This window comes from Phaseolus vulgaris, chromosome 11, assembly GCF_051622355.1.
Source record: "Phaseolus vulgaris cultivar YP4 chromosome 11, ASM5162235v1, whole genome shotgun sequence".
In the NCBI taxonomy this organism is placed as follows: Eukaryota; Viridiplantae; Streptophyta; class Magnoliopsida; order Fabales; family Fabaceae; genus Phaseolus; species Phaseolus vulgaris.
The window spans coordinates 30,770,644-30,783,704 of NC_143508.1; the positions used below are offsets into that span (position 1 = coordinate 30,770,644).

General features: G+C 35.1%; 1 protein-coding gene across 3 annotated transcripts; it reads left to right on the forward strand.

Annotated features, from left to right (window-relative positions):
* The first annotated feature begins 699 nt into the window (after positions 1–699).
* On the forward strand, positions 700–4,705 carry LOC137824189 (uncharacterized). Of its 3 annotated transcripts, none has more exons than XM_068629677.2 (4): positions 700–1,006; positions 2,085–3,103; positions 3,203–4,258; positions 4,342–4,705. In XM_068629677.2, exons 2-4 carry the CDS (start codon positions 2,096–2,098, stop codon positions 4,369–4,371), a joined length of 2,094 nt encoding a protein of 697 aa, XP_068485778.1. In that variant the 5' UTR covers positions 700–1,006; positions 2,085–2,095; the 3' UTR covers positions 4,372–4,705. The 3 variants fall into 3 exon arrangements, with proteins under 3 accessions (XP_068485778.1, XP_068485798.1, XP_068485787.1); XM_068629697.2 differs by having other exon boundaries at positions 801–1,073; XM_068629686.2 differs by lacking the exon at positions 700–1,006 and adding an exon at positions 1,207–1,317.
* The last annotated feature ends 8,356 nt before the right edge of the window (positions 4,706–13,061 follow it).

Below are 13,061 nucleotides of genomic sequence, written 5' to 3' on the forward strand. Positions count from 1 at the left end.
TCTGACACGTTTTCTAGAGTCACACGAGGCAAATACGTGCAACATTATTTTAATAAATTATGTTTTAAATAGTTATATCAATCATTATGTCAGAATAATCGGAAAGAATAACATTGTCACCAATTTAAAATCTAAAAAACTTTCTCATTTTTACGCTTTCAACACCTAATTCATAGCTTCCAATCTCACAAACCAATTCTTAAATCTAAAGATAAAAAAAAATTAAAGATCTGACTAACCTAAACATAAGGAGGCACCGTCATTGCATGAATGCAAAAAATGAAGTGGACCCATATGTGAGCTATGTTCATACCCTTAATAATTAAACACGTAAATTAAAGTTGGGGAGATTTTTCTTCTTTGAAAGATATTTTTTTCATCCATAGATAGAGATTTTGCATCTTTTTATGGCACCTTTTTTGGGCATTGCAACCTGGCTTGGCTTTCTCTACCTCCTCCTTCACATGATCCCAAACCAAGTGGCCCCTTAAATAAATGTTCCAAATTCCAAGCCCTGCATCAGCATTAAAATACTCATAACTAACGACTACTTTTTTTCATTTCTTTCCCCGAAGAAAACGGGTTTCTCGTGAAAGACTATATGTTTTTAAATACTTTTTTATTATAAATTTTAATCGTAATATATTTAAAATATTAATTATAATTCTATATAAATACTTACTTATTTTGTAAGAAAATGTTAATTATTATTGAACATTTGCATCAGTTGGTAAGTTCAGTTTCACTTTGCAGCCAACCAAACAGCAATAAACACAACCCAACAAAACGAGTTTATTCTCAGACAATTACTAGTTTCTCACTTTCTCTTTCTTCTTCTTCTTTAAGCTACCAAAGTTCCTCTGTTTCTATCTTCTTCTTCTTCTTCTTCTTCTTCTTCTTCTTTTTCTTCCCTTTTCAGTCTGGCTTTGATTCTTCAAACGTCTCTTTCAACAACTATCCATAGCAAGAAAGTGATTTGATTTCTGGGTCTGGTCATTTTACCAAGGTTCCTTTTCACTCTTCTCTCTCTCTCTCTGTCGGTGTTTCTTGGGTTTGGTAGCTGATGATGAATGGTACAGTGGGGTTTGTCTGTTTGATCGGAAAACGTGTAAAAAACGTATCTTTACGTGCCTTTCATAAAATTCAAAACTATACTTCGTTGTCTTTTTTCTTGTTTAATTAATAAAGTAGCTTTATGATAAAAATAAAACATTTTAAAAAACCGGTCTTAACTAATCAAAATCTGCCTTTCTCTGATTATTGTGTGTGTGTTCTTGAAAGTGCTCAGGTTTGGTTTGATTGTGATTTCAGTATTGGGTAGGATGCTGTGCTTTCAAATCTAAGAGTTATATCTTTGTGTTCTTCCTTTTGTTGAAGACTTTTTTAGTTGTGCAATTTGAAGTGTTTATTAACATGTTTTTTTATTGCATAAGATAAGGATGAAGTTTTGTCTTATTTGTCAATTATTTTGCTTTGAATTGTTTGTTTGACCTCTGATGAATAGTCAGTCTTCTTTCAAATTTCAGCTTTATGGAATGCAATTTGCTTGATTTTATTTCTTCCCTCTTTCGGAATGAGACGAATAGGAGGAATTCTGTTTATATCGGAATTCATATATATATATAGAGAGAGAGAGATGGAATGCTTCAATAGAAACTTGGTTGGAATGGCTATTTTGAGAATCTTAAGGCTAAAAGTTGATTCCATATTGTAGAAAGCTAATAGGATAGTATCCAATATGCCAATTATGATTTACTGGGTAGTAGATTGAATCTGAAGATAAGAAAAGCCTCCAAAGCCGTGCCATTATTTATACATTGCCTCAAATTTCTTGTTGATTCATCTTTCAGTCAATGTTCAATCACTGTTGTGTCTTCCATAGTCAAATAGAAATCGTGAAACTGTAGAGATGATTTTGGATACTGTTGTTCTGTACAGTATATGATTTCACATTGTCTTGAGATCGTTTTCTTTATGCTAAATCAACTTCATATTTCACTTGTAAATTGTAATTAGTAAAGATATCATGCACATGAAAATGTCACGTTTGAGTTTCAATTTGATTTGAGTCTGGGGTTTTGCAGAAACAAATTAGATGATTCTAAAGACTCTAATGGAAGAAAAGCAGTTAGATTTTGATCAGCCTCTTTTATCAGTAAGGAGAATCTCATCAACAGTGGCCTCTGAAAATGAAAATAAAAGGAAACCTGATAAGGCAATACCCAAAAGACCTCCTCTTCCGTTTTACAAATCAGATTTAAAATCAGGTCCAGTGAGTAACCCTGGAACTGTTCCTTTTGTGTGGGAGAAGACTCCCGGAAGGCCTAAGACTGAAAGCAGAATACAAACACAGGCTGTTGGACGGCCTTCTATTGCTCCAAAGCTTCCACCTGGGAGGGTTTTGAAAGCTGATCAGCAAGATTCTGATAAAGTTCCTAAACTTACATCAGTTTCTCAATCCAGGACAGAGTGCAGTGTTTCAGATTCTCAGCATGCTGCATCTTTGGATAATAAAGTGACAAAAGATGAAAGCCCCAAAGAAGTAATTGAGAAGGAAAATTCTGGTTCAGACAATGAGGATGAGACCTATCTAGATGCTCTTGATACACTTTCCAGAACTGAATCATTCTTCATGAGTTGTAGTGTGAGTGGTTTGAGTGAATGGGATGATCAGGACGTCCAACCATCTGGAAGTTTTTCAACAGATCAACAGGCGCGTGATTTCATGATTGATAGGTTTTTGCCCGCAGCAAAGGCAATGGCTTCAGAAACACCTTCACTTCAACACCACTCAAGGAAGCCACTTGTTACACTACAACAACCAAAACTGGGAAGGGAAGTAGTAACTGGACCGAATTCTCGCCCCCTAAATGAGAAATGGCAAAAGGTTTTGCCACACTATGCTCAAGATATTGGTAGGGAAGAAAGTGAAGATGAAAGTGATGATAATGATGAATGTGAAAACTATGCACCCAAAGTTTGTGGACTATTTCCTCGGTTCTGCCTTATAAATCCAGTTCCAGGATTAAGAATGGAAGGTAGGATTCCAAGTTCCGGAGTGCAAAATAAATCAACTGCTTCTCACAGAAGAACTGCAAAAGAGGTATAAATTAGACCCACCTATTACCTGCACATTTATTTCATTCCAGTTATTATTTCACTTTAGACTTTATTATTATTTTGTTTGTTTTTTCTTCTGCAGCATGGTAGAACTGCTAATAATGGGAAAATGTCTCTAAACTCTCAATCCGGCTTTACAAAAGAGAAGAAAGATTTCGGTACCGCAGAAAATTCTAAGCAAAGTATTGATCCACCTCGCCGAGGTTGCAGCAAATCTGAGAGCTCTCAACTTGAGTCTAGCTGTGAAAGCCCTGTTGTTGAGAAAACTCTATATGTAGATTCTGTACATAAGGTCAAATCGTTAAGTGCATGTTCTTCGGACACCAATCACAGAGGGGATGATTTAGATACTTCAAGGAAAGACACTGGTATTGATAAAAATCTTCGTATAGATTATTCAATTGAGGAAAGCAAACACTTGGGTGTTTTGGATGAAAAAGCTGTATTACAACCTAAAAGTTCAGCTTCTCTTGATTCATCTCTCCTGGTTTATGCTGATAATTCAAATGATGATTTGCAAATGGAACTGAAAAATCATCCAAACAAAATATGCCCGGAAGAGCAAGAATTGACAAAGCCTAATTACCAAGGGAATAATTTAGATCATGCTTTGGATGCATTTTCAAGTCCAGCAATGGTTGAATCCAAGAAAATAGAGTCTGAAAGCAAATTTTTTAGCATTAAGGAAGGTTCTAATGGTCCTGTTTCATGGAGAAACAAGAAGTTTACTAGTGATTTGAAATTTGATTCAAAGGGCCAGTCAGCTACCAAAATGTTTGATCAAGAATGCACTCTTAGATGTAGTGAGGATCCTAGTACTTTGACTTGCTCAAAGGTGGTAGGTGAGACAAAGATTGACTTAGAAAGTCAATTGTATATGAAGTTGGGCCACGGAAAGACTTTAAATGCAAGCTCTATGAAGCATCCTCTTGCCCTTCCTTCACCAAAAGCTCCTTCAGAGTCTTGGCTTAAGCGCACTTTGCCTACAGTTTCCTCCAAGAACATATTTTTACGGTCTAATCTTGCTACCCACTTACATGCTCCAACTCAAACTCCCAGCACAGCATTACTGGATCCTAAGTGGGAAAGAATTGTTAAATCTTCTAAAGCTAATCATGGGCATCTTCAGTTTGCTGAGGTAATTTACTAAATTGTGTCAATCATTTTGCATAAATATAATGTGGTATCTTCATGCTTTCTATATTCCTCAATCTTGTACAGGAACTTCTGCCACCCATTCCTGAAGCATGAATTTGCAGAAGATCAGGTCTTTGGTAATTTGATTTGCTTGCTGAAATGTGCAGGGTTTTCTTAATGTAATTAATTGTTGCTAGGATCATTCTAGAGATTGATCTTCCATTTTCTTTTTTATATATATACATGAGATGAGTTGGTATACTACTACTCAAAAGTGTAAATCACAGTTTCCATTTTTGTCTTGTAAATGTATAAACTTGTTTCAACTAAAGTTTATCACTGAAAATCTTTAAGGTGGTCCGCTCCTGTATCAGGGCAAAAGACTTGTTGCCTAAGATTGTTGTTTCTTCAGAAGATAGTACAAAGAATAAATTTGTATTGATGATTATGGTGGTCCTGCTCTTCAATTTTCTTCAACTGTGGTGGTAATCTATTTTAACGATTGATTCGTCAAGTAGTCATCAAATGCAATAGAGAGTGATATATGTGATTTGTTATTACTCGGCCTGAGTAGGTCTTCTCTTTTACTGCGTTGCTGCTGTGCTGTGCTATGTCGATTCCGCGTAGTACAGTTATCATTGTGCCAATGATTCTGAAAATTGGATTTACTTCAACAATGGCTATATTAGGAACTTATAATTTAAAATCAATTAGCATGGATTACATATTATATTATATTATATTTGGAGTTGTTAAAATTGTTTGGTTCAATGAACCTGTTAAAATAGTCTATAAAATAGGCTAGGTTAGGCTCTAAAAGTCTGATTGGTTTGTGATCCAAATGAGACGGTTTCTTCTACACGTCCATACCTTCTTTTCTTTTGGCACCTCCATACTAAATCTAAAATTACTTTTTTATCTTTCTTATATCACCCCATACATAATCCTGAAGATGTTTTCGAATCCAGAAGTGTTTTTTATATTTATAAAATATGTAAGTCTTTTCTGAATTTGAGAGAAACCTATTTCCAGATTACATAATCTGAAAGTTAATCTCATAGGTAGAAAAGACTTTCAGATTATGTAATCCAAAAGCTAATCATGCATTTAAAAAAAAAAACTTTTGGATTACATAATTTGGAAGCTAATCTCATATCCAGAAAAAGCTTTCGGATTACATAATCTATAAGCTAATCTAAAAAAAAACTTTTGGATTATGTATTCTAGAATATTAAAGAATGATATTTTTAAAATACAAAAACTTACATAAGTGACACAAGAACTTAGAGAGATGTAGGAAGAAACAATCTCCAAATGAATTTAGGGTGGATCAATAAACTAGTTTATGAGTTGACCCATTATTAAAAGTATAACTATCATTTAAAAAATAACAATAACCTAATAATTATCAATAAGCTAGTTTTATTAGTATATATATATATATATTAAAACTTATATATGAAATCACTATATCTTAAAATTGAAATTAATTTTATTTATATGAAAAAAATTAAAAATAAATACTTTTAAATTTAGAAATATTTTTATTTTTATTTTCTTTTTAAATCAAATTAAAATTGTTTGTTGGTTTAATATGAGGTAAGAATAAAGAAGTTGAACAATATTAAGAAAAGAGGTGAATTGGTTCGAAGATTTAAAAAAAAGGATCATTTAACAATAATATTTAGAAGCAATTTTGATAGTTTTTTAACTACCAAGAAAAGAGAACTATAAAAGAGATGAAAGAAAGCAATAAGAAGATAAGATATTTTATATGAATTTGATTTTCCTTAAACTACATTCAGTTTCAATAGAACCAATCTAAGATGCGTTGTTTTGTGAGATTTATTTGTAATATTCTCTCAAGTGAGAGTTTTTCCTTATTAAAAAAACTGAATTATTATATAGTCTAAAAAGGTTTCATGTACTTAGTCTGAAAAGACTTTATGTACTTGGTATTTAATTTTAGGAGGAGACTAATTGATAGTTAAAAATGACTTTGTGTACTAAGTAAGTTAAAAGTGGCAAGGGAACAATATGTGTAATTTGTTGTGATTGATGGAACATTTTGCACATTGAAAATAAAATTTGGACATAACCTAAATTGGGCTTAGTCAGTATAAACCAAGTGTTCGCTCCTCTTATGTTGTCTACTCTTTGGTTGTCCTTTTAAAATACTTTTCCGAAAAGTTTGTTAATAGGTTTCAAAACCTTTGGACAACCCCATCACCATTTAATTGACTAAGCTTATGAAAACTTTTAAAACTTTATTCAGCCTTTATCCTTTCTACCTTGGAAAATGAGGGAGAATTTATGAATAAACCTCATTTGTTCAGACGAGAAAATTTCAATTACTAGGTGTAGTGTATGATTGTTTTCTTCAAGTTCTACCACATTAACATGATCAATGTGGTAGAAAATAGTAAGTACATATTAGTAGATGAAGACAATTAGCCTTTACCTAAGATCCTATGAACAGAGAATGAATAAAAAGCAAAGGTTCCTACTCAAATCCAAGGCCCGCAACTCTTTGATGTGTTAGACACTCTTATGGGATATATGGCTCCACCTAAGTAAAAAAAAAACTCAACTTGCTTACTTTACAATACAAGTTGTTCATATGGAAGCAAACAATAGCATCTAAAATATGCTCAACAGATTCCATATCATATTGATTACTACTTTACGGAAGTGCATACGGAAGTGCATCGTGTTGTTAAAAGTAATAATTTGTCCCTAAGGACAAATATCAAACCCACAAGGAACAGTTGAATAATCAAGGATAAGATTCACTAAATAGCAAACAAGATAATAAAGTTTGTTAGGAGTTTGTTGTGATTGCAATAATTAAAAGGAAAATAAGTCAAAGAGTTTGTTGGTAAAATTGGGATTGGGGTTCATCCTTCTTATTCTTTTGTATTTTTATTTGCATGGTAATATTCTATCCTTGATTGATATTGATGCCCATATAAAATTCATTTATATTGATTCCTCGCATATAAAATTATTAAGAGAGTCTCTTAAATATTGATTCCTCGTATATTTATAAAATCTTCTTATCATTACGATTAGACGTTAATAGCAATTAACATTTCAAATTTATTCCTAACATTCTAATATGTTAAGCATTATCATTTGGATTAGAAACTTATAAGTACTTTCCAGTCAAATCTAAGGATCTTAATCATGGTAAACAATCATTACAAATAAAATGACAATGCCAATCATCAACCAAGAACATAATATTATATTTAAATATCATCTCAATATATAAGAGTTTGGACAGATTACTCCAAATCCCAAGGAGTAGAATTAGTCACTCATGTTGGCTATTACAAGCATGAAAAGCAAGAAAAGAAGATCCAGGATGTTTCTTCTTAACAGATGCCTTCTTTAGGGTTTCTAACACCTTCTATTATTGAATTTCCAATCCATTCGATGGTGATCTACGGTTGTGCCTCACGCCTCATGTTTAACATAGTTGGGCTTGGGCTAAGTGATTTCTCACATGGGCATTATTGGACTCGCCTAGACAAGTTGGACAAAAATGGGCCCAACGTCATTGAAGTGATCTTGCCTGGGTGAGATTGAGCTTGCTTGGGCGAGATCCTCTGGGAGCTTCTGACTTGGGCAAGTTTGAGCAAGCTTGGGTGAGTGTCGGTGCGTTCCAGCTTTCTCTTTTTAGCTTTGTATATTCTCCTTTTGTCCTTTCATCTCTATTATTCTCCTAGAATCCTGAAATTAACACAAATTTGGGAATAAATTGTTCCTATTCAAATTATAATCACAAAATATGTAAAAATATTTAAATTCATAAATTAAAGGTTATATTATGGTTATTTTATCAATTAAGATTGCACATTTTAGGAGTTTCACTTGTTTATAAGTTTTTAGTTTTAAGCAGGATAAGGTGAGACTCAATGAAGATTGTCACTAGACACGAACCTAACCAAGTGGTTAAGTGTGAAGGTTCTTTACAAGAGAGCGAAGAGAAAAAACACAATATAAGGTGATGACGATGATGAAGTGCGAAATTAAAGCATATAATGGAAAGCAACAAGATGGAAAAACCAAAAAGTAAAAGAAGAACATAAGAATATAAGAGGAATGGATATGGCGCAAGGAAGGAAGAGATGAAAAGATAGAGGAAGCTTATGCATAATGATGGTGGTCACGCCACTTGGAGTGGTGGGAGACTCCAAGATAAGTGGTGAAAAGCCATCGCTTGAAGTGCACAAACACCCAAGATAAGACCCACAAAAAGAGAGCACTCAAGACTCACTCAACACTCTGACAGAGTTTCTTTTCTATTCAAAATTCAATGTGTCAATTACATGAGGCAAGACACCCTTTATATAGGAGAGAATGACTAGGGGAGCAAGAGTGGGAGAGGTAGGGGTGTCATTTGTGAGAAACCTTCTAAAAGGTAGGTCAAAAATTCCTAAATCTAGGTGCACTTGTCATGAAAGGTGGGATTGGCACAAGCCCAGTTTCTACTAAGTACACCCCAATTTATGCTAAGTGAACCCTACTCTTGCTTATGCTTATATTTAGACCCCCAAAGTGAGCTCAATGTATTTACATAAACTTGTCTTGTGAAAAGACTAGAAGGAAGAACATCTAATATTCTGGTTTAGGGTTTAGGGTTCTTCTTTTGTCGAGGCTCTTTTGAGGTTTGGTAGGGCTTAGTCTTGTATGTTGAGATGACTGACCTAATTGTGAAGTGTTTGTTGTGTCCTTAGTCATTTGCTTGCTAAGGTGATTTGTATCAAGAAGCCCTTAGTCCTTAAGGCTTAAGGAAAACCATGGCTTTCAAAGTGGAGTAACTTGTAAATGACCCCTCAAATGAAGAAGACTTTTAGGTTGACGATAAGGCCTCTTTCATTCTTACAAGATTAATTAGATGTGAAAAACAAATCGAGGTTTTAAAAGAACCACCATCTCTCTAGAAGTTTCATTTTCCCTTTCTCTGCCTTCTCTCTAAAACTATAACATTGTTTATCAGTTTGACGATCAGAGTCCGCCATTGGACTTCTAGCAGTGATTTCTACAAATCTGCCTGATCGAAATCTTAGATAGAGTTAAGTTCAGTTTTGCCATTTTTCTTTGAGTTATTTTTGAAATTGTTAATCTTAGTTTCAATATAGACATTCCATGTGAGGTTGCTTAGAGTTCTAGTGATGTAGTTAGATTTTTTATAAAATAAAATTGGTGAAGGTTAGATCTATAAGACTTGAAGTTTTTTGTGAGTACCTACTCAAAAGCTCAGGTAAGGCAAGCTAGTCTTATTCTTTTCAATAGAATCCTAGGTTAGAATATCTAGATGTGGGGGTGACGTGGTTACCAATTCCAATTTTTCTTGCAGGATTGGCTCTTTTAGAGTAAAGTAGTATATAGATTCAAATGGTTGATTGGTTGATTTTGAAGTGAATAAGTTATTGAAAGTGTTTGAATGATAATATAAATGAGTTGAATTGTATTTTATGATATAGTTAAAGTTAAGAAATTTTAAGTATTGATTTTTTATTCTCAATGGCTTTGGTGTATGTGTATATATATATATATATATATATATATATATATGATATTATGGATTGATAGAGTAACTATCCAAATCTAAGTAGGGAATTGTGAATTTGGGTTTTATATGAAATTTGGGTTGAAAATATGAAATTTGGCAGATTTATGCAGTTTTAATCTGCAACTCTCACTCAAGCTAGCCTGAGTTAGTGACTTTCAAACCCATTTTGCCTCAAGCGAGACGGAATCTCGCTCAAGAGAAAATGGGGTGATTTTTTAGGTGCTCTCACATTGATTTTCGCTCAAGCGAGGGGATTTTTGCTCAATCAAGACCGATTATCGTTCAAGTAAGCAAATTCTTGCTCAAATCAGTAAAAAAACTTCATTTTTTTATTTATTTTTGCTTTTGAGAGCCTAGTTTATTATTTTTTTTAAGTACAAATTTTAAATTTTATCTAAAAATATGATTAAAAGTAATTACTTATTGATTTAAGTGAATTTTGGCGATATAATTGGATTATTTTAGAAAGTTCATATGTGATATGATTTGATGGTGTATTAATGTGTTACATGAAATATGGAATAAATTAAAGTGTGATCAAGACATAGTATTTTCAGGAAAGGAAGTATCGTGTCGAGATTTTCATTAGGGTATTGATTTGTGAGTATCCTGTGAATGAGACGATCCTAACTCTACTGATATAATGGAATCAAATAGATGAAGTTCTTTACTTGGTGGAAGTTGAAAGAGGTTCATATGACTTTGTCTGCTATTTGAAATATAATTTGGTCTTTCAGGTCATATGAATTTACGTTGTTATATGAGATGATTATGCGCATGACTGTGTGGATTCACATTGAGTATTATGACAGGTGCATGTCCCTGGATGCTAATTTCAGTACACGAGTCTTCCAAAAGTAGAGTCAAGGGTCTATGTGTCGTGAGTCAGTAGAATTCGGACATGAGAAAGATGAATTATGATAGATGCTTGATGGTTTTGTGAAAATGTATGAGAATTGATGACTTTATGTTGATATTTAAAGTTATATTTACATTAGAAGTTTTAAAAATAGTTAGTTTACCATGTTGTTTGCATTTTGTTTTTTTTTTTTTTAATCTGTGATGATCGTGTATTTACACGGGAACAGATGATAATATAAGTGATAGAGTTCCAGTGTATAAAAGAGTTATATATATATATATAGATATTGTTATTTCATTATCTTTCTTATATATAATTGTTCTTACCGGTTGACTCGAACGGTTGTCTTTGGCCTGCCTGAGAATCGAACTTCCTCGATTGAAGAATCTCTCACCTACAAAGACAAAGGGCGTCTTGGCGGCCGTTTGCACTCTGACGCTCAAGTCAGTATTAGGGCAGAGAAATAGTAAGTGTATAAAGTAGTTTCAGTCTTAGAAACGTTGTACCTTGTTAGGGTTCTTAGTGCCCTTTATATAGGTTTGAAACTAGGGTTTACCTTTGTTCTGTTACCCATGTCTAGGTTTCCTTGGAGAATGTCCCTGCGCCACTATTACGCAATCTTAACGTAATCTGGCACATGGAACTTCCCTTTACTGGAGTACAACGATTAACAGAATGGCCGCCAAGGTACCAACTCATGCACCAATGTTGTGGGGCCATATGTTCTATGGGTGCCCTAAGTATTCACGTGTCATGTATGCAGGCTACCCTTGGAAATCCTAACCCTAATGGGCATTGGCGCCTCCAAGGGTTCTTTACTTGTGTCGCGCCTAAATGTGTCATACACCCCACATGCATGGATCCCTCGTGACTTAGACTTTCTTATATCTGAGTGTTTCATATGATAACTGATATGATTTCTAGGACCCACCTTACGTGGCCCATCTTTACTGTCTGACCAATGTCCGATGTCTGAGGTCTTCTCTGGGGTCGATGACCGAGGACTGGTCGGTACACAAGCCCCCAGTCTCGAGCTGTAACTTGTTTCAGTGAAGAGACTAAGTGATCGCCCTAGGTGACCTACGTGGCTCTGGGTGATAGGACGTGAACAGTGCACCGAAGTGACATCTCACCATACTTTTTTATCAGCGTACACGTGGCAAAATTAACGCCTAGCGCTTGTTGCCGTTTGCGCTTCTTCGTATACGTTTAAACCCTTAAATCCTTACACTCCCTTCACTGTTTCATTACTTCACTTAAGCATTTCCCAGACACTTCTCGTTCTCAAAACGCTCTCTTCTTTCAAAACCTCCATTCTCAAAACCTAATTTATTCAAAGGTGTGATTCTTACTCCAGGATTACTCTTGTTTTATGTTTCCGATGCTCATAACATGTCATAATTGTTCTGGGACTGTTTATGTTTTCTGCATTTTTCATTTCTCTGTTCTTCGTTTCGAGTCTCTGTTCTTCTGGTTTTGTTGAGTCGAGCCATCATCTTCTTCTAAACCCTCGTTTTCTTCCTTTCTCCTTTCCCTCTTTACCTTTCTTATCAAGATGGCCAGAACAAAAACCACGTCGAACCATCCTCCTTCTGTCAACTACAAAACCCTATACGACTGGGCTCCTGATGAGCTCTTAGCTGAGACCTCCCAGATGAAGTCCTTTAAAGACATAGAGAAATACAAAGAAAGCGAGTCCCAAGATAAGTTTCATGTCTTCGAGAAGGAACTTGACGCATATCTCAAGGTTATGCCTTGCAAGGAAGGCGTTCCCGTTTGCGCTGATGATCGTGCGGACCTTGACGAGCCCTTCTTCTTTATGTATACCACTGTCTTCAAGCGGCTCAAACTCTGCATTCCCTTCACGGGGTTCGAGCGTGCTCTTCTTACAGAGGTCAAAGTGGCCTCGGCCCAGTTGCATCCTAACAGCTGGGCATTCGTACGAGTCTTCACAATCCTTTGCAACCACCTTGGGCACCCACCTTTTGTAGACGTGTTCCTCTATTTCTTTAAGGCTAAGAGTCCGGGAAAGAAGTTGTGGATGAGCTTCAACGGGGTGGTAGGGAGAGTCCTCCTAACCCTTTTCCAGCAGTCATACAAAGGCTTCAAGAAGAAGTTCTTGAAGATATGATGCAACATTCACAGCCCCACTTTATTGGATGGGTTCCCGCTCTACTGGGTGGAGAAGCCTGGAATCATAAAACCTAGGAGTCTCGAGGACTTGACCCCGCCCGATCGTGAGATGTGCCAACTCCTTTCGGGCTTAGGAGTGGTGTTCAACACCACTAAGCTGATCAAGCTCAAGTTCTACGCCAAAGCTCTTAAGAGCTATATTGGTACCTTTCTTATTTCTGCTTCACA